A 21,418-nucleotide genomic window follows, 5' to 3' on the forward strand; every position below is an offset into this window, starting at 1 on the left:
AAGGGTGCGCACATTATTGTAATTTTCTTCTTGCACTTTATTACCATACAGTAACACAAAGACATACAATATTAGCATTCTAGAACATTCATTGTTATTATGCACTATTGTAACACTCATTCCTCCTTGATTTTGGCTTCTAGCAGGTAAGAAGACTTCATCCTCGGACAGACAGCATATTTAGAGTGTATATAGTGTGGGAGGTCACTTGTAAGAAACAGGCATTCATTTTTTCGAATTATTTAAATTCACTTTTCTACAGGTCTCTGAATGTGAGAAAAATCACAACATATTTGCACATTTTGGTGAAATTGGATGCAAGTCACTCAAAAATGACAGTAAATATGCTTTATATTGAGGGTTCAATCAGTGTGGGAGGTCCCTAGCAAGAAATGGGCCGTAATTTGTTCTATTTAATGCACCTTTCTACAGGTCTCTAAATCTGAGAAAAATACCAATGTCTTTGAGCCTTGTATGGACTTTGAACGTATTTTTCTCCAAATTGCCACAGTAAATATGGTTCATACTAAGAGTTTAGTGTGGGAGGTCCCTTGCAAAAAAAATGGGCCTTCATTTTTTCTACTTATTTGCACTGATATAAACACAGAGAGGGTGCGCAATGGCTAAACCCATCAGTGTAGCGCATGATCATCCAGTGAAAATGTTCTCTGTTTATATGGTGTCTTTCAAATTTTTATCTACACAAGCACTCACAAACAGCAATAACAAGCCAATTAAATATTTTAGACATGGAGGAAAAAAAAAAAACCAAATGCAAAATTACATTCAATATAGAAAGTTCCATTATTGTGATTTTATTCATGTCCGTGACTACCAATTTCCCTGATATTTACAGGCTGTGCATGACTGTCACATATTGGGAATCTTTATGACTAAAGGCAAGACCTTCCAATAACCACAAGATGGGAGACAATCTTTATATTTTCTGAGAAAAAAAAGTTTATTACCCTCAAAACATATTTCCATTTTATAAGATAATTTAAATTACTCATGTGAAGGTGGAGCAGAATAATGTAGAGGAAATATTCACAGTGCAAAAACATACAATTTGCAATCAATATGTAAGCCCCAATGTCTGGCCACAAATATCCAGTTGCCTTTATTAACAATATTATTATACTGTCATAATGATATTTTTCTCTCCATCACCAGATATAAGAGATGAGGTACAAAAGGGCAATCACATTCACATTTTTAAAGTGCTTCCTCCACAATGGCCTTAATACAAAACTATGTACTGTAATAGAAGATTTTGCAAGGATTTTAAATCTGATCCAAAATATTAATGAAAGTTCAGAACCCAAAACAACTACACTTCAATCATTTATGTAACTATTCTCTTACATTGGTGGCAGAGGTTAGCATGGTCAAACTAACAAAAAAGTATGACTAACCAATGGGCGAAAAAAAATAGTACAGAATGAAAGCTGAACAATGCTTAAAACAGACAACCTTCTTTCTGCAATACAATATTTTTTATTTTTCAATTCTTTAAGATGAGTAAATTAAGTTAAAGGGTCAACCTGTAATGAATTAAACAGATACTTTTGTCCCATGTTCCTCTTTCCCATTCTCATCTTTCTCCTTGTCATCTTTATCTTTGTCCTTGCTCTTTTTGGACTTCTTTTTTTTATGTTTGTGTTTTTGTCCTTTGAGCTCTGCTTCAGATTCATTACTTGTGTGTTTCTTATGCTTTTTGTGTTTTTTGTGCTTCTTGTGTTTCTTCCTCTCTTTCTTTTCCTTTTTGTCCTTTTTCTTCTTTTTGCTGTCCTGACTGCCCGGGGAGCTAGGGCTGCTACTATGTCCGTGGCTTCCAGAGGGGCTTGGACTCTGGCTGCCACTGCTGTCCCTCTCTCGCCCTCTCTGCTCCACTTTGCTCTCAAAGTCAGAGGTCTCACTCTCACTTTCGCTGTAGTCTGGGACAAACGCGGCCTCATCAGTTTCCCGTGCTAAATCCGAGGACAGTCGTGTGGAGCGCGCAGCTGGGATTTTGATGTGGTCACCGTGTGTGCCACCTTTCTCTGTATCAGCCCTAGGCTCTAGATTTGCAGCTGTATGAGTCCTGTGCTCCCTGTCCTTTGTGGGACGCAAATCAGAATGCCTAGAACTCTGGCTCTCCTTACACAATGACTTGTGGTCCTCTGGACCTGTTCTTTTGGGCTCTAAGGTGTTTTGGGATGATGTTCTCTTATCCCTAATTGGGCTTTGAGACTCCTGAGAAACTTCCAGGCATTTTCTCACAGAGTCTGTGTGCAAGTCCTTTACCCTTGAGGGTGGGGATAGTGATGCATTCCTCCTGATAGGACCTCTTTCATCTCTCGATCTACTACTTAGATGGTCTCTTGCATCATCTCTGTGGTCTGGTTTCCTGTTGATGAGGCTCGTCGTTGTATCCCTACCAGCTGGCTTTCTAGAGTTTGGTTCAGACCTGTCAGCTAGTCTGTCCCTGGAGGAATGGGATGAGGAGCTCCGCTCACTGCCATGGTCACTACCTCTTTCTCTTTCCTGATTTGGTACACTAGGTTTCCTTTTATCCGTTACCTCACAATCTGTAGTGCTGCGGTCTCTTTCTTTTCCTCTGTCTCGATCTCTCTCTTTGTCTTTCTCCTTGTCAATATCTTTCTCCTTATCACCTGGTGTGGAGTCCTTGGCAAGTTTTACATCTGCCTGAGAATCTTTGGAGGCAGAGGGGGCATTGTCAGCACGGGGAGACTCCTTGTTTGTTGATTTTGGAGCAGTGTTCTCACTCACAGGAGCAGAGCTGGACATGCTGACAATGCGAGTCCCAGTGGTTCCCTTAGAATCATCATCCTCAGATTCATAGTCCTCTTTTTCCCACTTGGAGCGGGGCACTTGGATCATAACAATTTCATCTTCAGCAGGGGTGGAGCTGTCATTGGTGTATTCCTCCAGGGTCTTCACCACAGTCTTCTTTAGGTCTAGCTTCTCTTCATGCTTTTTGATGGGGCTTCCACCTGTGGAGCTGGTGCTGTCAAACACAACAAACATAAATAAGCTGATGGTACAGAGTTTTTATTTTGTGTAACAAATTATAAGAGAAAGGAATCTGTTAAGTACTTGAATTATCTCACCTGTTGTAATCGACCAGCATGGACCCCGACCCATCTGGAGTATGCACCTTCCTCCTCAATTTTCCCCTTGACTTATCCAACCTGCCCTTTCCCGTGGCATGAGCTGAATCTTCAGCTGAAATAGGGCGCTCAATCCCAATTATCCTCTTGCCGATTTCTCTGTTAATTTTAATCTTTCTTAAAGGTTCCGGCTTGATATCCATCAGGGATGGAATAACCACTTTCTCCTCAACTGCAATTTCACTCTCCAGCCTGGGTTTAGGTTTTGGAGAGCCTCTAACCTTGCCAGTAACTTCCATTTTGGCTACTTTGACTGGGGGGATGTCCAGGTCTTTCACAGATGGCTTGTCATCTTTCCGTTTCTTTTTATCATGTTTGGTGTCAACTGCCTTGGTGGGAATTTTCTCAGTTTTCACAGGCTTCTCTAGCTCTTTCTTGACCTTTCCATCTTTGGAAGGAACTTTGTCTAGCTTTGCTAGGTCTTTCACCAATTCTTTCTTGCCTTTAAGCTCATCTTTGACTGACTTCAGCTCTTGATGGTGTTTGATGGGTCTAGACTGCATCAGCTTGCGAGGGAGCATGAGTTTAGACTCAATGAACTGAGGTCTGGTCGCTTCAGGTTTGTGTGATGGTTCTTCTTGGACTCTCTTAATAGCTGGTTCAATTGGAGCCACCTTTTCACGCAGTGCATCTGCCACCTCCTCTTTGGCAGGCTTTGTCACCTTCCCTGAAATTTCCTTCTGTCCACTGCTTTCAGACTTTCGTTTAACTTTGTCAGTCTTGCTTTTAGTCTTCTCTTTCTTCTCCTTTTCAGGGACGCTTTTGTAGGGCACAGCAGCACTGTCCATGGGTTCATCCCTGACAGGTGTGGCATCATCACGGCTTGAATTCATCATCATGGGGTCTCCTTTGCAGTCTTCTTTCCTGGAATCATCCATAGAGTCAGAGTGGCTGAAGGGTTCACCATCATCCCTCTTCTTTTTGCGATGTTTCTTATGTTTCATAGTCTTTGTGTCTGTAGCAGTGCTGCCACTATGTTCTCTGTCTTTAAGAGGTTTCAAAGAGTCTTTAATTCCTTTACCAGCACCAGTGTTGATGTGGAGGTGGCCATACTTCTCAGCACACTTCTCTTGATATGTCATGGAAACGCGGCCTCTCGGAGGAACACCGTGACTTTGAGAAGGTGGTGGGTAATCATCCCGATGTCCCCTACTGTAGGGGGAGTTGTCTCTTGGTCGAGGAGGGGCAAAACGCTCAGGGGTATAGTGATCTCTGCTGTTTGGACCACGGCTCCGTGGGTGACCACCGGGTGGGTTGCTGTAGCTCTTGAGGTAATTGTCATACCATTCCCTGTACTCTCTTTCCCACTCTCGGTACTGTTCTCTCTCGTAGGGGTCACTCTGGTCTACGTTGCGGCCATAATAAGCCTTAGCATCATAAGGTGGCAGCTCTCTGTACCTGCCAGTGTATTTTCGTTCACCCTCCATTTTAGAAGGTGGTGGGAGTTTCTTGCTGGGACTGTGATTCCTATACACTGGCGATCTGGAACGGGAACGATAGACTCCACTGCCCATCCCACTCACATCCCGGCCCCTATATGATGGCGATCTGCTGCGGGAGCGATGGAATGCTGGACTGCGTGACCTGGAACGATAGCTACGGCTGCGACCTCGGCCTCTGCGGGAGTATGGTGAGCGAGAGTAGGATCTTGATCGAGAACGAGAGCGTGAACGGGATCTAGATCGGGATAATGACCGAGAGTAGGAGCGTGGTGATCTGGACCGTGAGCGAGATTTGGAATAGGAATATGATGAGCCACTGTAGGAGGAGCCTCTGTATGGAGATTTAGATCTTAAAAAAAAAAAAAAATAAAAAAGTGGAAATTGTGACTGCTTTAGTAATGCCAAATTTTCATTAAAAAAACTACCTCTTGAAAGAATTGTGATATTTCCTTACCTAGAGTATGATCGCCTTCTGTCCTTCTGCATCTTTCTGTACTCTAAAAGCTCTTTGGCAAAGTCATTAGTAAACTCCTCAAGTTTAGACTTCTCCCTGGTAACGAATCGACACTGGGAACTATTTATCAAAAACAGGAATGAAATAAAATTGCAGTTAAAACTTGGTAATTCATTACTACACAATTATGAGTCCTGGAGGGTGAAAGAGAATAATGATATTCTATACAATTCAGAATGTATTTTAAGACAAATTAATTTTGATGCTAAAATGCAAATCACCAACTTGTTAAAATATGTTGCCAAATGTAAGAAAAGTCAGCAAAGTGAGCCTTTCGCCAAATAAGCCCAACATAATAATTCACCAATAAAAAGCAAACTACTAACTCTTCCTTCAGTCTGCGCTGCTGCCTGTAAAATTCCTCCTTGGACAGAAAAGATGCTGTTGGCATATTGGAGATAGGGTTGGCTACAGGTGGCTGGGTGCCAGGAGCTACCCACGGAGCCTGCACATTAGGTGGGACTGGTGGAAAGACAGGCGGTGGAATGTTGTAGGGAGGTGGAGGCTGTGGTCCTGGAGGATACTGCATGGGATATTGCTGAGGAACAACACCTGGTGGCTGAGGCATTGGGTGTGGTGGAGGTGGAAAGAGAGGAGGCACGAACACTGGGGGGACTACAGGGGGAAGGTTTTGCACTGGTGGAGGTTGCTGTGTCCTTGGTGGTCGCTCACTAGGAGGTCTCCCTCTACTTGAGGACCTGGCAAGATTGGAAAACTGGAGTCAGGCATTCTTCTTTTTTTTATCTGACTGAAATGTTATTAGAGAACACGCTGAGACACTTACGGATCCCATGGAGGGCGGCTCCCAGTTGACCGTGGTCCACTAGCCCTTGGCGGTCCTAAAAGAGAAAAAAAAAAAAATTATATAATAATAATAATAATGTAAATATTTTTTTTATTTTTATATTTTTTTTTATACAGAGGTAGCCAGGATTTATGTCTACAGACAAAAAATAAATAAATAATAATTACTGTGTTAGCTGTGCTCAGATTATCTTACCTTGTCTTTGCATGAGATGTGGAGGCATATTAGGCTGTCCAATTACAGAGACATGGAACCCCTATGCATAACAAATAAAAGAAAATCACTAATCTGCATTCACTGAAGCACTATAAATTAATTTAGTCTATGTTCTAATCTCCATTAACCAGTCCCACCAGGATTTCTCGGCACTTTTTTCTGATTTTTGCGGCCCAAAAATGACTGAATTTGTTGTGGCTTTTCTCAAATTGCAATGCAATTTGAGCCAATTTTTTTGGTTGTTTTGCAATAAAAACTCACAAATCATCATTATATACCTCTGCAATTGTGTTAATTAAATTGTAAATTCAATTACATGTAAATATTTTAGTGCACAATAACTGGATATGCAGTTAGCAAGCAAAAAACAAGAAACAAAATGCCATACATTTAGGTGAAACCTGTGTGTATTGGAAAAGATTTTCTGCCTCAGACAATGCAAGAGAACTTCTGTAAGTTTAAAATAGATGTGCAATAAATCTGTAAACTAAAAACAAATGAGGATTCAATAATAAGTCCTGTTGCAATTATTACATTGTCTAATATTGAAATCTGATATATGGCCATTTACAAACAAATACAATTATAGTTCATATATTTGAGCATTTATGTACACATTTTAATTCCACAAATGTATTGAAAAAATGTAATAAAAATTGTAATTGTCATATTTTGAAATATATGTTGCATATATCTATATATGTGACCTTTTTTATATCAGTAAAAAACATGTATGAATATTTATCATCATATGAGCATATTGCTATTTTCAGATTCGTAGCCTATATTAAGCACTTCAAATTCTAATCACATTTTACTACACAACTAATGGGTATTTTAAGTGAATGTTAGGGATTCTTTGTATATTCGCGGGTTTTTGTGTCTCATTCGCAGCACTCAGGGTTTAGATTAAATGCTAGCTGTGATGCATGCGTGCTGTCTGCAGTCCCGTTAAAGTTTTGGAAGGATTTTGATAGTGCACGCACAACGTGGAGAAGACGAGACAGAGACGCTTTCACTGTTACTATGGAGATGATACAACTGCAGCTGTGCATTTGGATATGTTGCGACAGCTTCAAGCTTTTGTACCATTTGTTTTGCCGCTGTAAAACATGAAGGAAAGTGAAGGGGATTCCCTCAGATTTATGTTTTTTTTTTTTTTTGCAGAATATCTGCGGAAATTATATTAAAAAAAAATTGCAAGCTACCGCAATTAATGCAGAGATCGGTTGAATTTGCCAGAATTCTTGCAATCGCAAGATCCTGGAGGGACTGATTAACTGTAAGTATCCTCTAAATATTAAATACCTTTGGACCAGCAGAAGTCGTTGGCACAAAGGTCTCTGATGAAGGCACAACAGAAGGTGCGGGGACCTCAGATGCAGGTTCCTCCCTTCAAAAATCACACACAATAAAAAAATAAAAAAAATAGTAGTAAAATCCTACAACTTACGCAATAGTAACAACAGTAAAGGGCTCTACCGAGATTGCCAAGGCAATATTACAGCAAGTAGCTCATGCTCTATACAATCAGTGGATCCTCTGAAGTGCTGGAAAATTATTTACTTGGACAATGGCAGGTCATCCTGCTTTGTAGAGCGCTGAGGAGAGTTCACTGCAGGTGTGCTACTACTTTGCACGTTACAGCTGCTGGTAGAAGGTGGGGTGCTGGAAGGCTGGTGAGTACTAGCAGGAGACGAGGCAGCAGCCAGCGTGCTTTGGGGAGGAGTGCTAGCAGCTGTTGAGCTCGGAACATTGGCCATTAGAGGGTCCTGTTGGCGCGAAGTAGCCAGCCTCAGAGGAGGCCGCTGCACAGGAGCCTGCGCTTGGGCTCCTTGTACAGTAACTTGAGCAGCAGTAGCTTTGCGAATCCTCTTGGTGTATCCAGTTTCATTCCTAAAATTATTCACTGCCTAGAGTTGGAATGAATCATAAGTCTTTAAAACCCTTCTATTAGGTAACAAGGGAATACACAGAAGAAACAAAGAAAAAATAAATGGGTAAGATTATTAAAAGGAAGGTTTTCTTACTTGGCGCAAAAACTTGTTTGCTATCAAAGCATCGGGAGATACATCCGACTGTTTGCAGGTGGGGCAAACGTGTTCTTCAGACTCCAGCAAACATGTACGAATACCTGTGTCCAAAATTTTTTGTAAGCTTTTAAAGTTCAAAGAGACTTTTTTTAAAAAAATTTTGCTTGAGCAGACACTCACACTCATCACAGTAGCTATTTCCACAGCAGGGGATAACCACAGCATCAGTCATAAGATCCTTGCAGATCAGACACAGCAGCTCATCAGGCACAGGATCTTCTTCCTCTGAGGATGAAGACTGATTCTGCGGCAAGAAAGGTGGCTTCTCTTTCTTCCCAATAGCATAAGCCTCACTAAACAAAGCAAGCACAATATGCTCAACAAGATGGGACATTGTTTATACATGGTAAGGCCACTACTCTGATAATCTGATTTTTGTTTTGTTGCATTAAGTAGAATAATAATAATAATAATAATAAAAAAAAAAGCTAAACTTTTTCTCCAACACAACCTTCAGCAAGGCCAGGTATACTCACGCATCAATAGTGGGAATGGCATATGCGCCACTGTTGGTCAGCATGACTCCCTTTCTGTTTGGATCATCTACCTCCACCATGAAACTCCGAGGAATTCCTGTGCTTTTCTTTATCCGTTGAGGAGCTTCAAAACTTCGATCCTGCTAACGCATGGTTGATATTCAAGGTTACATTTCTTCTCTGACTTAAGTGCGTGTCAAGTTCACAACAGATTTTAAAGAAGCTCTAGTAACGAAAACCAAATTACCCCATTTGTTGGACAGTTTCGGATGTAATGTCCAGTTTTTCCACAACGAAAACACGTGTAGTTTGGTGGGGGTGGACCAACAAGCTTCTTTGCATAGCTGATGAATTAAGATTCATGTTAGAATTAATGCAAGAGCAATTTAAAATGTTGTCAGTATCTTAAATTCTTTACTTACTGAATCGGATCATAGTCATGGTTGGACTGAGACATCATTGCTTTTATTTTGTCTTCCTCTGATGCATTTGTTTCAGCAAGATTGGCTGTCTGTTTAACAGGCAATGTTTTCACAAGTAAAGTCAATGTTGGTATGTTCAATAGATTCATTGAAACCTTGTCCTGTAAGAAGTTGCGCTTGCCTCTATCAGTGTGTGATTTCTCTTTCAAACTAAAGTGACTGATGAGGAGTAACAGGCCTTGAAAAAGCTTCAAGAACAAAGTGGCATTATGCTATGTACAATTAACATTAGCAAGAGAACGAATAAATTCATTTAAAAAACTGAGTCTTGAGATTCTTATCCCCATCTAGAATATCCCAGGATCTACAAGTCCCCCCCATATCCATGGTTTTATTGGAAAACATGCCTTTTTTTGGCACGAGTCAGAACAACAGGTTTACACACTAATGCACACACACATGAAAGAATACGATTTTGTTTTCTGGAGCTCCTTATAAAATTGCAGTCATAGTAAAAGACACTGACACAATTCCAATTTAAAATGGTATGACGTGATCAGGGCATCAACTTGAAATTCAAATTTGCAACTGCACTGCAAGAAAAAAGCAATGATAATTTGTTATATAAAAATAAAATAAAATTTTTGCTGTGAACTTTAAAGTCCAGGGAAAATAAAGTGTTGTGATAATATTGTACATGTTGCTAAAAAAATAAAAACATATACAGTTGTGCTCAAAAGTTTGCATTCCCTGGCAGAAATTGTGAGATTTTGGCATTGATTTTGAAAATAGGACTGATCATGAAAAAAAAAAAAAAAAACTGTCTTTTAAGGATAGTGATCATATAGCCATTTATTATCACATAGTTGTTTGGCTCCTTTTTAAATCATAATAACAGAAATAACCCAAATGGCCCTGATCATACTCTTGAATGTTTGGCCTTGTTACAAACACACAAGGTGACACACACAGGTTTAAATGGCAATTAAAGGTTAATTTCCCACACCTGTGGCTTTTAAAATTGCAATTAGTGTCTGTGTATAAATAGTCAATGAGTTTGTTAGCTCTCACGTGGATGCACTGAGCAGGCTAGATAACTGAGCCATGGGGACAGTTCAGTGACATGAACTGTCAAAAGACCTGCGTAACAAGGTAATGGAACTTTAGATGGAAAAGGATATAAAAAGATATCCAAAGCCTTAAAAATGCCAGTCAGTACTGTTCAATCACTTATTAAGAAGTGGAAAATTCAGGGATCTCTTGATACCAAGCCAAGGTCAGGTAGACCAAGAAAGATTTACCACAGGTAACCTCAGGAGAAATACAGGCTGCTCTGGAAAAAGAGGGTGTGGTTGTTTCAAGGAGGGTTGTTTCCTTTTCCATCTTTATAAACTTCCATTACCCTGTTACGCAGGTCTTTTGACAGCTCTTTCCTGCTCCCCATGGCTCAGTATCTGGCCTGCTCAGTGCATCCATGTGAGAGCTAACAAACTCATTGACTATTTATACACAGACACTAATTGCAATTTAAAAAGCCACAGGTGTGGGAAATTAACCTTTAATTGCCATTTAAACCTGTGTGTCACCTTGTGTGTCTGTAACAAGGCCAAACATTCAAGGGTATGTAAACTTTTGATCAGGGCCATTTGGGTGATTTCTGTAATCATTATGATTTAAAAAGGAGCCAAACAACTATGTGTAGTTTTATTTGCATGATCAGTCATTTTCAAAATCAATGCCAAAATTTCTGCCAGGGTATGCAAACTTCTGAGCACAACTAATACATTATATATATATATATATATATATATATATATATATATATATAAAACCCAGAAAAATCACAAAATGGAGAGCCAAGACAAAAAAATGGAGGTGAGAGGAGAAAAGGTCTGCATGATCCACAGGCTTTGATCTTCAATGTGAGAAAAACTGAGAACACAAAAGATGAATTCCAGACCATTTTACTTTTCAGTAACCCCCCCACAACCACAATTACACTTACTGTGCTTGTACCGTACTCCCCTCCAAACTGTTAAAGGCACTAAGCTCACTCATTACAGGACCAGGCTTTCACACAAGTATCAGAACATTTATACAAACACAAGCACATTTCAGCAATAATTCATTTCATCCACTAATTTAAAATTAAAATGTTCTAAATATTTAGTTATTACAGATTTGCACTCTCATTATTCAAAAAGCTAAATGATCAGTATCAATTTTGCTAGTCAACAGTGTTTAATTTTCTAGGTAGTCTACAACATAACACATCAAATAAAATACAAACTACTTTGAGTACTACACAACCATCTTTACTATAAAAATCAGTGCTTACATAAACACGAGTTGGACATGACAACCCACAAGACTTTGACATCCGAAAATAAATTCATTGTATACTTGTCTACAGCTTGCCAAATCAAAATACAGTTGAATACATAGAGTGAAGTGTATTAAGGGTTTTTAGAAGTGAAAATACCTTTGAAAGCAGGGCCAGTGAAATGGAAGAATCATCAATCTGTCATTGGGGAAAAAAAAGACATTAAAACAAAGAGGGGTTCACCACTATGACAAGGCACAACTCTATCATGCCCAATTGAGAGAAACTGGACAAATTAAAAGTTAACAATCTTACAAGTATATTTACAGCCAATTACAATATAAAAAAATGGAGATACCTGAAAATGTAAATGCACAGAGACACAAACACCAATGTTTATTGGATTTTAAATATTTTCTAAAACTAAGGTTATTACCAATTAATAAATACTTTAGAGCTTTGATCCACTCTAATACCAACAAATAAAGCTCAGAATACTTTTGAGTTTAACATAATCCAATCACTTATCTGGGAAATACATAGCTCATCAAAAACCCTATGGAAAGTGAAAACACAGGGCCTTGAGAAAGATTAAGGAATTAAACTAGTTTTATTGTAAATCCTTGCAGTAATCATATAGTAAAGCAATGTATTCATAAAGCAAAATGTAACTTAAAATTGTACAACAGGCCATTTATGAAATATTTAAAACTGTTCACTGAAATGGGAGTATTCTTGTGTTAGTGAATTTGTCCTATAACGTGCCTCACAATCAGTCACTCACTGCTTTTCTAGGTAGTTTTGGTTTCAGAATCAAAAGCACATTGGAGAGAGGCAATCGCATATTAACAAAAATAGTTATAAAAGTAAACAGTTATAGTAAATATATTATTATAGTAAACATTATAGTAAAACAGTGTACGTTCAGCCTGTCACATATTAAAGGACCCAGTGACTTCTTTGCATATATTACAAAAGAATTGGACAACAAATATGGAAAACAAATACAAAACAGCCATAAAAATCCAATACGCATTTAAGCACATTTCTGTGGTATCATTCAAGTACAATATCAAATTTAAAAAGTGGGTAAAAAAATGGCAGTTTAGCCTTGTTAGAACAAAGATTACAAGGCCACTTCACAAATGCAATTTTAATAAAATTTTGATTTGTCCCCCAACACAGAGGGATGTATAAACCCTGAAACTACAATTGGTAATTACAAAGGTTCAAAAAATTGCTTGTCACTGATAGCTAATTTTTACGGATACCAATAAATTAGAACAAAACTTGCACCCATTATACAATATTCCTTATGGATGACCAAGATGTATGGTTATTAGATAAACAAAAATCCAAGTCACAAAAGGGATCAGAGATACACTTACAGCGATATCAAATGCTATTGAGTTTACTCAACAGTTAGTGTGGAATTTCACAAAAATGTGCACATTCTTCCCATCTGTGTCCAGCTTTTAACTTATGAAATAAAGCGATGAGAGGCAGAACGTTTAGAAATTTTACCACAGTAAAGGGGTGTTCTTGGGCATAACACAAAGTGGCAACAGCAATGACATCAATGTTTAATAATTTGCTAAATAATATTCAGAATACACTATTCTTTCAATTAGTATAGTTCATTAGCTTAACTGTAGGCGGTTTAGAGTTTCCTAGCAACATTAAAAGTGCAGTAAGTGATTTTTTTTTTCTCCATTAAATTACATACAGAAAACGGTCTTGTTACCGGTCAGATATAATTGAAATAGGTACCATGAAATATCACACCTCTCTCTCTGTAACAGTCCTAGGCTCAGTAAACAATGGTGATAAAGATATCCGCAGGCCGAGTTCTGATCGTTTTTTTAGCCAATCAGAATACTTTCTGCTTCTCAATCATTGTGCGCTTACACAGGGTAGCAGCCCATATATGCTTGTGTAAGTGCCGGTACGATGTCCTGCTCCTGCAAAACGCTCAGGGTGCCCCTCGCCCTCCATCTGCTCTAATACAACGGTCTCCAAGTGTGTTGCTGAGTTTGGAATGGAATACTACCAATACTACTCCTGCTAGTAAGAGTAGTATGGTAGTATTCCATTCCGGACTTGGCCTGTCTGTGTGTGAGCGTGTCTTTGGAGCAGAGATATAAACTTATGAGAGGTGAAAAAGGTGACAAAGTCATAGCAGGTGTTCAAGATGTATATTTCCAGTTGATTTGTTGCAGTTAAAGCTTTTTAAGCTTAAAGTAACCATTTAAAGTGATTTCAATAAGGAAAATTTAGACAATTTTACCAAACAAGCTGGGCAAATTAGCTTCAGAAAAGGTGACTAGCTGAAAGGTGAGTAGTTTGAATCCCTGTTAGAGTACAGTGTTTTAGAAAGAGGGGGCGAGGCTAATAAACGGCTGTCTGGCGGAAGCTCCAAAAAAGGCTAAAATCACTTAAAGCACCTTTAATCCAAATAATAAAATGGATCGTTCCGGTCCTGGATGCTTACTGGTCAATAGCCATGCTTTATTCACTCACTCACTCACTCACACACACACACACACACACACATCTTCACAGAGCTACTACTACTAATAATTAAATGAAAAAACTGAAATATGCATTCACTACCTTTAAATGTTGAGGCCCGCTGCCAAACTGGTTCTTTTTATATGATGTCACGACTGTCAAGTCAGAGCTTTACAACTTGCAGGCAGCAGTCACATCTTCTGGGAACTCTTCATTACAAGTTAGAATCTATGGTCATGTACGTAACATAAATCTAACCGAAGGATGGCATTTAAAGGTTTTATTTTAAAAAATTACATTTAATAAACATCTGTTCTCTTAATATTTTTAGTATGTGGTAAGTGTTTTTATATATACAATAGAGCTGTTCAGGTTGTGGTCCAAAAATGCTGAAGAGAATTAGCATTTTTGATCCATGGGTAAAAGCAGTTTAAGATTTATGAGTAAAATAAGGGCTGTGGTAAACATTGACATATGGACATTTTGTTTTACAACATAAATCACACACAATCATACTCCAAACGTGCATTCTGAAGACGCCATGTTTTTTTTCTAAAAAGTATGTTACTAACAAGTTGCTACATAAGAACTACTATGGTTTTCTGTTTCATCAGGCATGTTCACTCACATGCTTGTGGCATCTGTCCTCATTAGGGTCATCCATAATTTTTTTGGGTGTGACTGTGTGTAATTTAAGTTGCAGGACAAAACTTCCAAATATCTTCAAGTAATGTTTACCACAGACCTTATTTTACTCAAATCTCCATTAAGAAAAGCAATAGCATTCGCCAAAAAATTGACATCACGGCTGAACAGCTCTATAGGGCACTTGAGGCTGTGCCATCTTGTAAATAAAGTCACAGCTAACGAGATTGCAGGCATTCCACTTTGTATTGCTCCTGACAACGCCCTTCAGCCGTTACTATATTCAAAATATTGAGCGGTTTCTCATGCCTTATTGCTTAAATGTGTGACAACATATGCGTGCTTGAGTATTTTACAGTGGCTTTGAATGCAGCTCATCAAAATTCAGGTTTCAAACTATCCATTTTGTAATACCATGTATACTTGCTATCAAGCACTTGCCAAACAAATCCATCTTTCTGCTACAAACTATAAAAAAAAAAAATATATGTAATTCGGCACATTTAGATAAACAGGGCGTGGACATGTGATGTAAATTTAGTCATCAGCAGAGTGCTCGAGCACTGAACACTTGTGCCCTGATTTTCTAACCCTGAACGTGCAGTATGCGCTAGGCATTATTTGCACTAATTAGTAGGTCCACAAGGTGATAACACTCACAATTCAGCTGTTGCTTTCACAAAGTAGTTCAAGAGGATGATGTAATTTCCAAATAGACATCTTTATGAGTCTAAACTCCTGAAGATAAATAGTCCAGTGAATCCCTCACCCTGTGACTTGCCTTGAAAACGTGCATATTTGCAATTGTCAGCATGTCCATATAGGCCAAGAAGCACTGATTCAGCAACAAACTGCTCTTTAAACAAACTACAAATTTAATTGAAATAAATGGATATTAAAATTTCAAATGAGCATTCCAGGTGGACTCGATTTAGTGCACCATTTTAACTACAGCAGAGAAACAAAATTAAGACTTGCTACTGAAACTTATTTTCAAACAAACAAGAAAACAAATTATTAAAGTTGCTTAGAAGGCAAGACAGAGAGCCAGTTTCCTAAAAAAAAAAAAAAAAGAAAAAAAAAAACGAGTCTACAAATGTTTGAAGTACCAATATTATTCTCACTCTCTCTCTCACACACACACACTTAGAAATCCATGTGACTGTTATACTGTACCCTATAGAAAGGGTAAACATAGGAAGTCAGACATTGAGGCTGTGAGATACAAGGTGAAATTAAGTAAATACCACAATGCATTTTTTATTTCAAAAAAAAAAAAAAAAAACAACAGACAGCTTTTTACAGATGTGTCACTTTAAGGACAAACAAACTGAACATTAAACATGTTCAAGAATTATGTAAATCAATAAGAGCTTACACTACACTGTACAACAGAATTTATTTTTTAGAAGACTTGTTCAATGTGAAACACTGTATTAGCATGCGCACAGAATTCTGTACACATAGGAAATTGCATAAAAAACATGAGAATCAATGCAACAACTTTAGTGAATCACACAATATAAACATTCAGCTCAACACACATTGTCATCTTCAAACAGGTTTCAAAGACAACATTGAGGAGCATGAAAAGTTCCCTAAATTATTTCAAGACAAAGCACTGTGTAATGAGACAAGGAAATGAGGTGTTTTTACATACTGCTTTTGAAGATCCACTTGATGGTTCAGATCGATCACTGCAAAACAAACAACAAATCAGAGGTTAACTTTCAGTTAATATGACTTCATCCAATGACAGACTGAAGAGTCTCCATTTACAAAGTGAAAACCATGCTTTAATTTTTCTCTTAATTGATGTACATTTCACTCTGGGGTTGGCAATTTCACTGTGCTAGGTCTCAAAGAAATACAAAATACTTTTTTTTTTTTCCTGTCTACTAAGAACAATGCATTACCATAACAATGAGGCTAATGTCCCCTTATATTAAATCCAGTTTACACAAAGGAAAATTGTCATAATTCACTTATTCTCACGCCCATCCAAAACTGCACGACGGAGTTTTTCCAGCTGAAAACAAAAAAAATCTCCAAAAAGGCGAGACCAAATCATTACCAGCAACTTGAATCTGATGACATTGCCTTCTCTGCTGTAGCTCTCAGAACTCATTTGCCCACACACATATTCAAACCCAGCGCAGTGAAGAAAGTTTGACATCCACAGGCTTGTGCGCATCTTGGAAATGTTAAATTCAATTTATACAAATGTTCGAAAAAGATACGAGACCTTTATGGGTTTTGAACGATATGAGGGGAGTATATGTCGACAATTCGAATTTTGGGGCAATCTAACACTTTAATTCAACTCAGAAATGAAGGCAACAGGGTGGCTGTTTTGGGGACTACACAACACAATGCAATAATATAAAAAGCCAACAGATGTTAACAGCACTAAAATGTTATTCATGTCACTTACATGACAAATGTTTTGCTTGTGGACTTGACCCCCCCAATAGGGATTCGTCTGATGATGACAGACGAGTTTTTGGGGATGAGGGCTCCATCATCAGTGTATTCTGTAAACAAAGACAGGAATGATAAGACCTTCAATCAACATGGATTGCAAAACAGACATTTTTTTCACGATCCATTCTTTATAATGGGAGTAACCTTTAGCGTTAAAGGCGCCCTCAGTTTTTTTCATAATGTTGTGCTGGTCAATGAGTCATATTAAACTTACAGTGACACTTAGTGGCATGGATGCAGCCTCATTCAAAAGCAACAATTATCAGTGACCGATGCAATTTTAGAAATTCACTTTACACAGACAGCCATTAATAATTTAACCCACGAGTGGACGCGTTCAACAGGGGCTGTGTCTCGTTTGGAAGGCTGCGTCCTCCGGAGGTCGCAATTGTCGGCCGCATACGTCATCGAGGCTGTCTCGTTTCAGAAAAGCGAGTCGGACACTTCAAATGCAGCCTTCGAATGCGACCTTTCAAGGGAATTCGGAGGATACATGAGGTGTTTCCTTCGTGGGCACTCACAACCCACAATACTTTGGGTTAACGGAAATGTCTTAAAAAAAAAAAAAAAAAAGACGCCAATTTGCCCGTAAATATGATATTATATATGACCCAAGTTGAAGTGCCTCAGTAGATGGGTGCAAAGTATATAATATGTATAATTAAATCAATTTATAAAGTATTAGACTAAAAGTACACCTGTAAAATCTATTTTCTTTTCTCTTTACATCATAACTCTCCTAAAATGTACCTCATACATTCCTTTCCAGAGGGACTTTGTTACCATCTCACTCGAAGCGCTCGTAGAGTGGCGTGCTGTCATAGCAACCATGTTACGTTCCGTTTCCCCTAAGAAGGCCGTCTCGTTTAAAGAAGGACACCTGCAGTATACTGCAGCCTTCAAAGGACGCGTCCTACCTAGCATGCAGCCTTCCAAAGGAGACACAGCTAGGGAGTAGAATTCGGCTGGTCATGTGATCCCAACATGGCAGCCCCCATGAGGGGACCCTCTCCATGTAGAATAAAACAGCTTTTATAAGGTTACTGATATGACTGGTTTTATGCAAATTTCTAAATTCCTATTCATTTTAAGGAGTTGAGCTTTTAATAAGGACAAAAAAGTGCACCTTTGAAGCACGCGCACACAAATGTAGACGTCCACTTACGAGTACCGGGTTAAATAATAAGCAGAAAATGCGCTATTGACAGGCAAACTTAATGAAATAAAAAAAAGTCGATGGCTTAGTAGTAATTACGACCTCGGCGGCTGTCCGGATTTGGCCTGATTGCCGGTATCTTTGTTAGCCAACGTTAGCTTTGAGGTTTCCATATTAATAAACTCTACAGTATGTGATTCTATAAGAATAAACTATATGTACACTTTCAGACCAAGTGCATTTTATTTTAGCTTCCTTCAAGTCAGTCATTTAGCCTCAATAGGCGATCAATGTCTTAAACAACTACAGTTTAACTTACCCTCGTTGGTTTGCGCGTTGGTGATTTGCAGGTCGCAGTCCGCGGCCTTCAGCTTCTCTCGCCCCATGATTTGACGTTTCAAATCACTGAGCGTGATGTGAAGGCCATCGAAGGTGACAGTGTCGTAGTTCAGTTTAGAAGAAAACTTGTAATGGACACAAGACATGTTTACACAATCCTTGTGGTCAAACACCACCACAAACAAACAAAGTCAACTACAATGGGCAAAGCCCAGCGATCACCCTTACTCAAAATGTAAGTTTATCAGCTTAACAATTTAAGAATAACAGCCATGTTTGCTCATCAGCTTAACCATTTTTAATGCAGAGGCACCACTAAATGGAGCCCTTCAGGGGTTGCGCTTCACGGAAAAGTGAATAGCTGCGAATTGAAAATATCAATTGTTCAAAGAGATTGTGATAAAATGCAATACGTATTCTTAATGACGAAAGCGACTTATTGTCCACGGCATTTCCCGGCAGAAGCGAGAAATTCTCCCTCTGTTTCACAATGTCCCAGGCCTAAATGGCGCTTAGCCGTTAGCAGTTCGTAAGGTCCAAATCTGATCAAGAAATAAAGAGTTCAATCAATCAATGTCCATATGAGTGAATGTGTCGAGTCCCGTCAAATCTGTCGCGCCAGCGTCCGTAAAGTTCCTTCCGAAATGTTTGTTCAATGTAGTCCAAATCACAACAAAAACACCAAGCGATGTATCTGGAAGCAAGGCCTGAAACAATGTGGCTAGTGTGATCGACCTAAAATGGCGTCCGTCACTAACAAAAACACAAAAGACTACAGCACTACGTTACAAAATGCACACAAAGAAAAAAAAAAAAGGCGAATAATAGATTTCTCCTCTTTTCAAAATACTGCTGCAGTTTTCCAGTCACTCCGTTGTCTGCCTTGAAGACCAGAACACACCGACGACTACAGAAACAGTTTAAATGTCCTGGGTACATTCACAACAGTCTAACCAGTCCAGTGATTCAAGGGGTTTCCGCAGAAAACGCAGGGGCAAAGAGTAAAGACGTTACAGGGAGGGGCTTACAGTGCGCATGCGCAAAGGCTACCGATTGCAGGAGGTTAAGAACTTTGGTACTACTTTAGTTTTACTACTCACTTTTTTTTTCTTTTTTTTTTTTTGCTACGGTAATTTAACAGAAATATACATGACAAATACAACTATGCAAACTTAAATTAAGTAAATGTACATTCTTATAAAAGTAAAAATAAATATAAATATAAAATACAAAATATATATAAATATAAAAAATATAAAAAAAATAAAATATATTTATAAAACATAAATATAAAAAGAAATAAAAAAATATCAAGGAATAAAAATAAAAAGGAAGCACAGCTTTACTTGTCAACACACTCTAGTGCATAAAATTAAATTTAGTTACACTGACATACTATCCACATCACTGCTGTAAACAAGTTACAGACAATAGTCATGTGAAATAATAATGAATAAATGAATTATTGTTATTATACCACTTCTATTTATTTATTACTTTTTCTCTTCTATACGCTTTATATTTTAGGAGATTTACGATGTATTGACCACCAGATGGCAGACTATATTAACAAATTCTCGAAGTATCTTTCCCTCGCAGCACTGGTCTGCGTACAGCATTGAACTAACAGATACACTAGGCTGCTGGTTAATGTGTTTGACACAAGTAGGCCAGTCTATGTATTCTTAATATTTTAAATCTGAAACCAACAAATGGAAACTATTTGACACACTTATGAGATTGTTGAAATTATTTTTAATCATAAATATAAATTACTCGGATTACTTTTGTATTTGAATATAAATTACATCTTCATTACTGTAAGGCCTATACAAACATATATATTCCAAAATGGTTGCACGTATTGAAACAAAGGGTCTATACTATACCTCAAACATTCTCAAAACTTGAATATTGTCAACAGAACATTCATTTTAGCCCAACAATCCCATATTGAATCACTTGTAGTGATAAGGAAGCTTAGACAACCACTACTAGCAAATCTCTCATTTCAGAGAACATTTGTGCACTATTTATTTAAGCATAGAGATTTACACTTTCTCAAAAATAGCTACAGTTGCAATCGAAATTATTCAACCCCCCCAAGAAGGTAAGGATTTTCAAAGGTAAGCTTTTCTGATGGCCCAGAATTTTTAAACTTTACATCTATATCAGTTGAGTGACACATTCAAAGTCATAGTGTGACTATATAACCTAATATTTCTAAAAAGCAGGATTTTTTTTTTTTTAAATACAGCCATGTCATAATTATTCAACCCCTATTGCATGTAGCTGTTTCTTAAATATGTAAGGCAAGTAATTGTTTTAAAACAAAATTAAGTCATCAATCTGCAATGGCACTTATTTAAGTTTTAAAATGTAAGTTTAGCGTTATAAGCAAATATGTATTTCTATGCAAAAAATGCAATTAAAAATAAACTGTCTCAAAAGCAAATAGAGGAGATTATTTCATTACACAAGAAAGGTCGTGGCTAAAAGTACATTTACAAGGCACTTCAATTTCCAATAGACAAAGTTGGCAGCACCATTCATAAATCTTTTAAATATGGTACAACAGCAACCTTCTTGGGGTGTGGAAGAAAGAAAAACTTCACCAGGGGAAATGTTGACTTGAATATTCAAGAAGTAATTAGGAAAGACCTGTGGAGTCCTGCAAGAAGGTTTTATAGACGTATGACACTAAACTGAAAATGAGTTTTAGACCCATGGGTCAGCAGTACATCTGGAGTAAGATGACAAGGTGATGACAAGAACGACACCATCCCCACAGTCAAGCATGGAGGTGGGACAGTCCTGCT

At 38.1% G+C, this 21,418-nt stretch overlaps 1 protein-coding gene across 3 annotated transcripts; it reads right to left on the reverse strand.

Annotated features, from left to right (window-relative positions):
* Positions 1 to 936: 936 nt before the first annotated feature.
* LOC127451030 (E3 ubiquitin-protein ligase RBBP6-like) lies at positions 937 to 19,565 on the reverse strand. Of its 3 annotated transcripts, none has more exons than XM_051715507.1 (17): positions 18,580 to 19,565; positions 17,055 to 17,154; positions 16,281 to 16,317; positions 11,624 to 11,662; positions 9,142 to 9,230; positions 8,967 to 9,063; positions 8,720 to 8,859; positions 8,364 to 8,536; positions 8,181 to 8,284; positions 7,717 to 8,063; positions 7,459 to 7,543; positions 6,130 to 6,190; positions 5,914 to 5,968; positions 5,456 to 5,827; positions 5,070 to 5,189; positions 3,114 to 4,964; positions 937 to 3,010 (listed from the first exon to the last, which is right to left on the reverse strand). In XM_051715507.1, exons 1-17 carry the CDS (start codon positions 18,743 to 18,745, stop codon positions 1,555 to 1,557), a joined length of 5,292 nt encoding a protein of 1,763 aa, XP_051571467.1. In that variant the 5' UTR covers positions 18,746 to 19,565; the 3' UTR covers positions 937 to 1,554. The 3 variants fall into 3 exon arrangements, with proteins under 3 accessions (XP_051571467.1, XP_051571466.1, XP_051571468.1); XM_051715506.1 differs by having other exon boundaries at positions 8,720 to 8,862; XM_051715508.1 differs by lacking the exons at positions 937 to 3,010; positions 3,114 to 4,964; positions 5,070 to 5,189; ... (9 more) ...; positions 9,142 to 9,230; positions 11,624 to 11,662 and having other exon boundaries at positions 11,671 to 16,317.
* Positions 19,566 to 21,418: the final 1,853 nt, after the last annotated feature.

This window comes from Myxocyprinus asiaticus, chromosome 13 (genome assembly GCF_019703515.2).
Source record: "Myxocyprinus asiaticus isolate MX2 ecotype Aquarium Trade chromosome 13, UBuf_Myxa_2, whole genome shotgun sequence".
NCBI lineage: Eukaryota > Metazoa > Chordata > Actinopteri > Cypriniformes > Catostomidae > Myxocyprinus > Myxocyprinus asiaticus.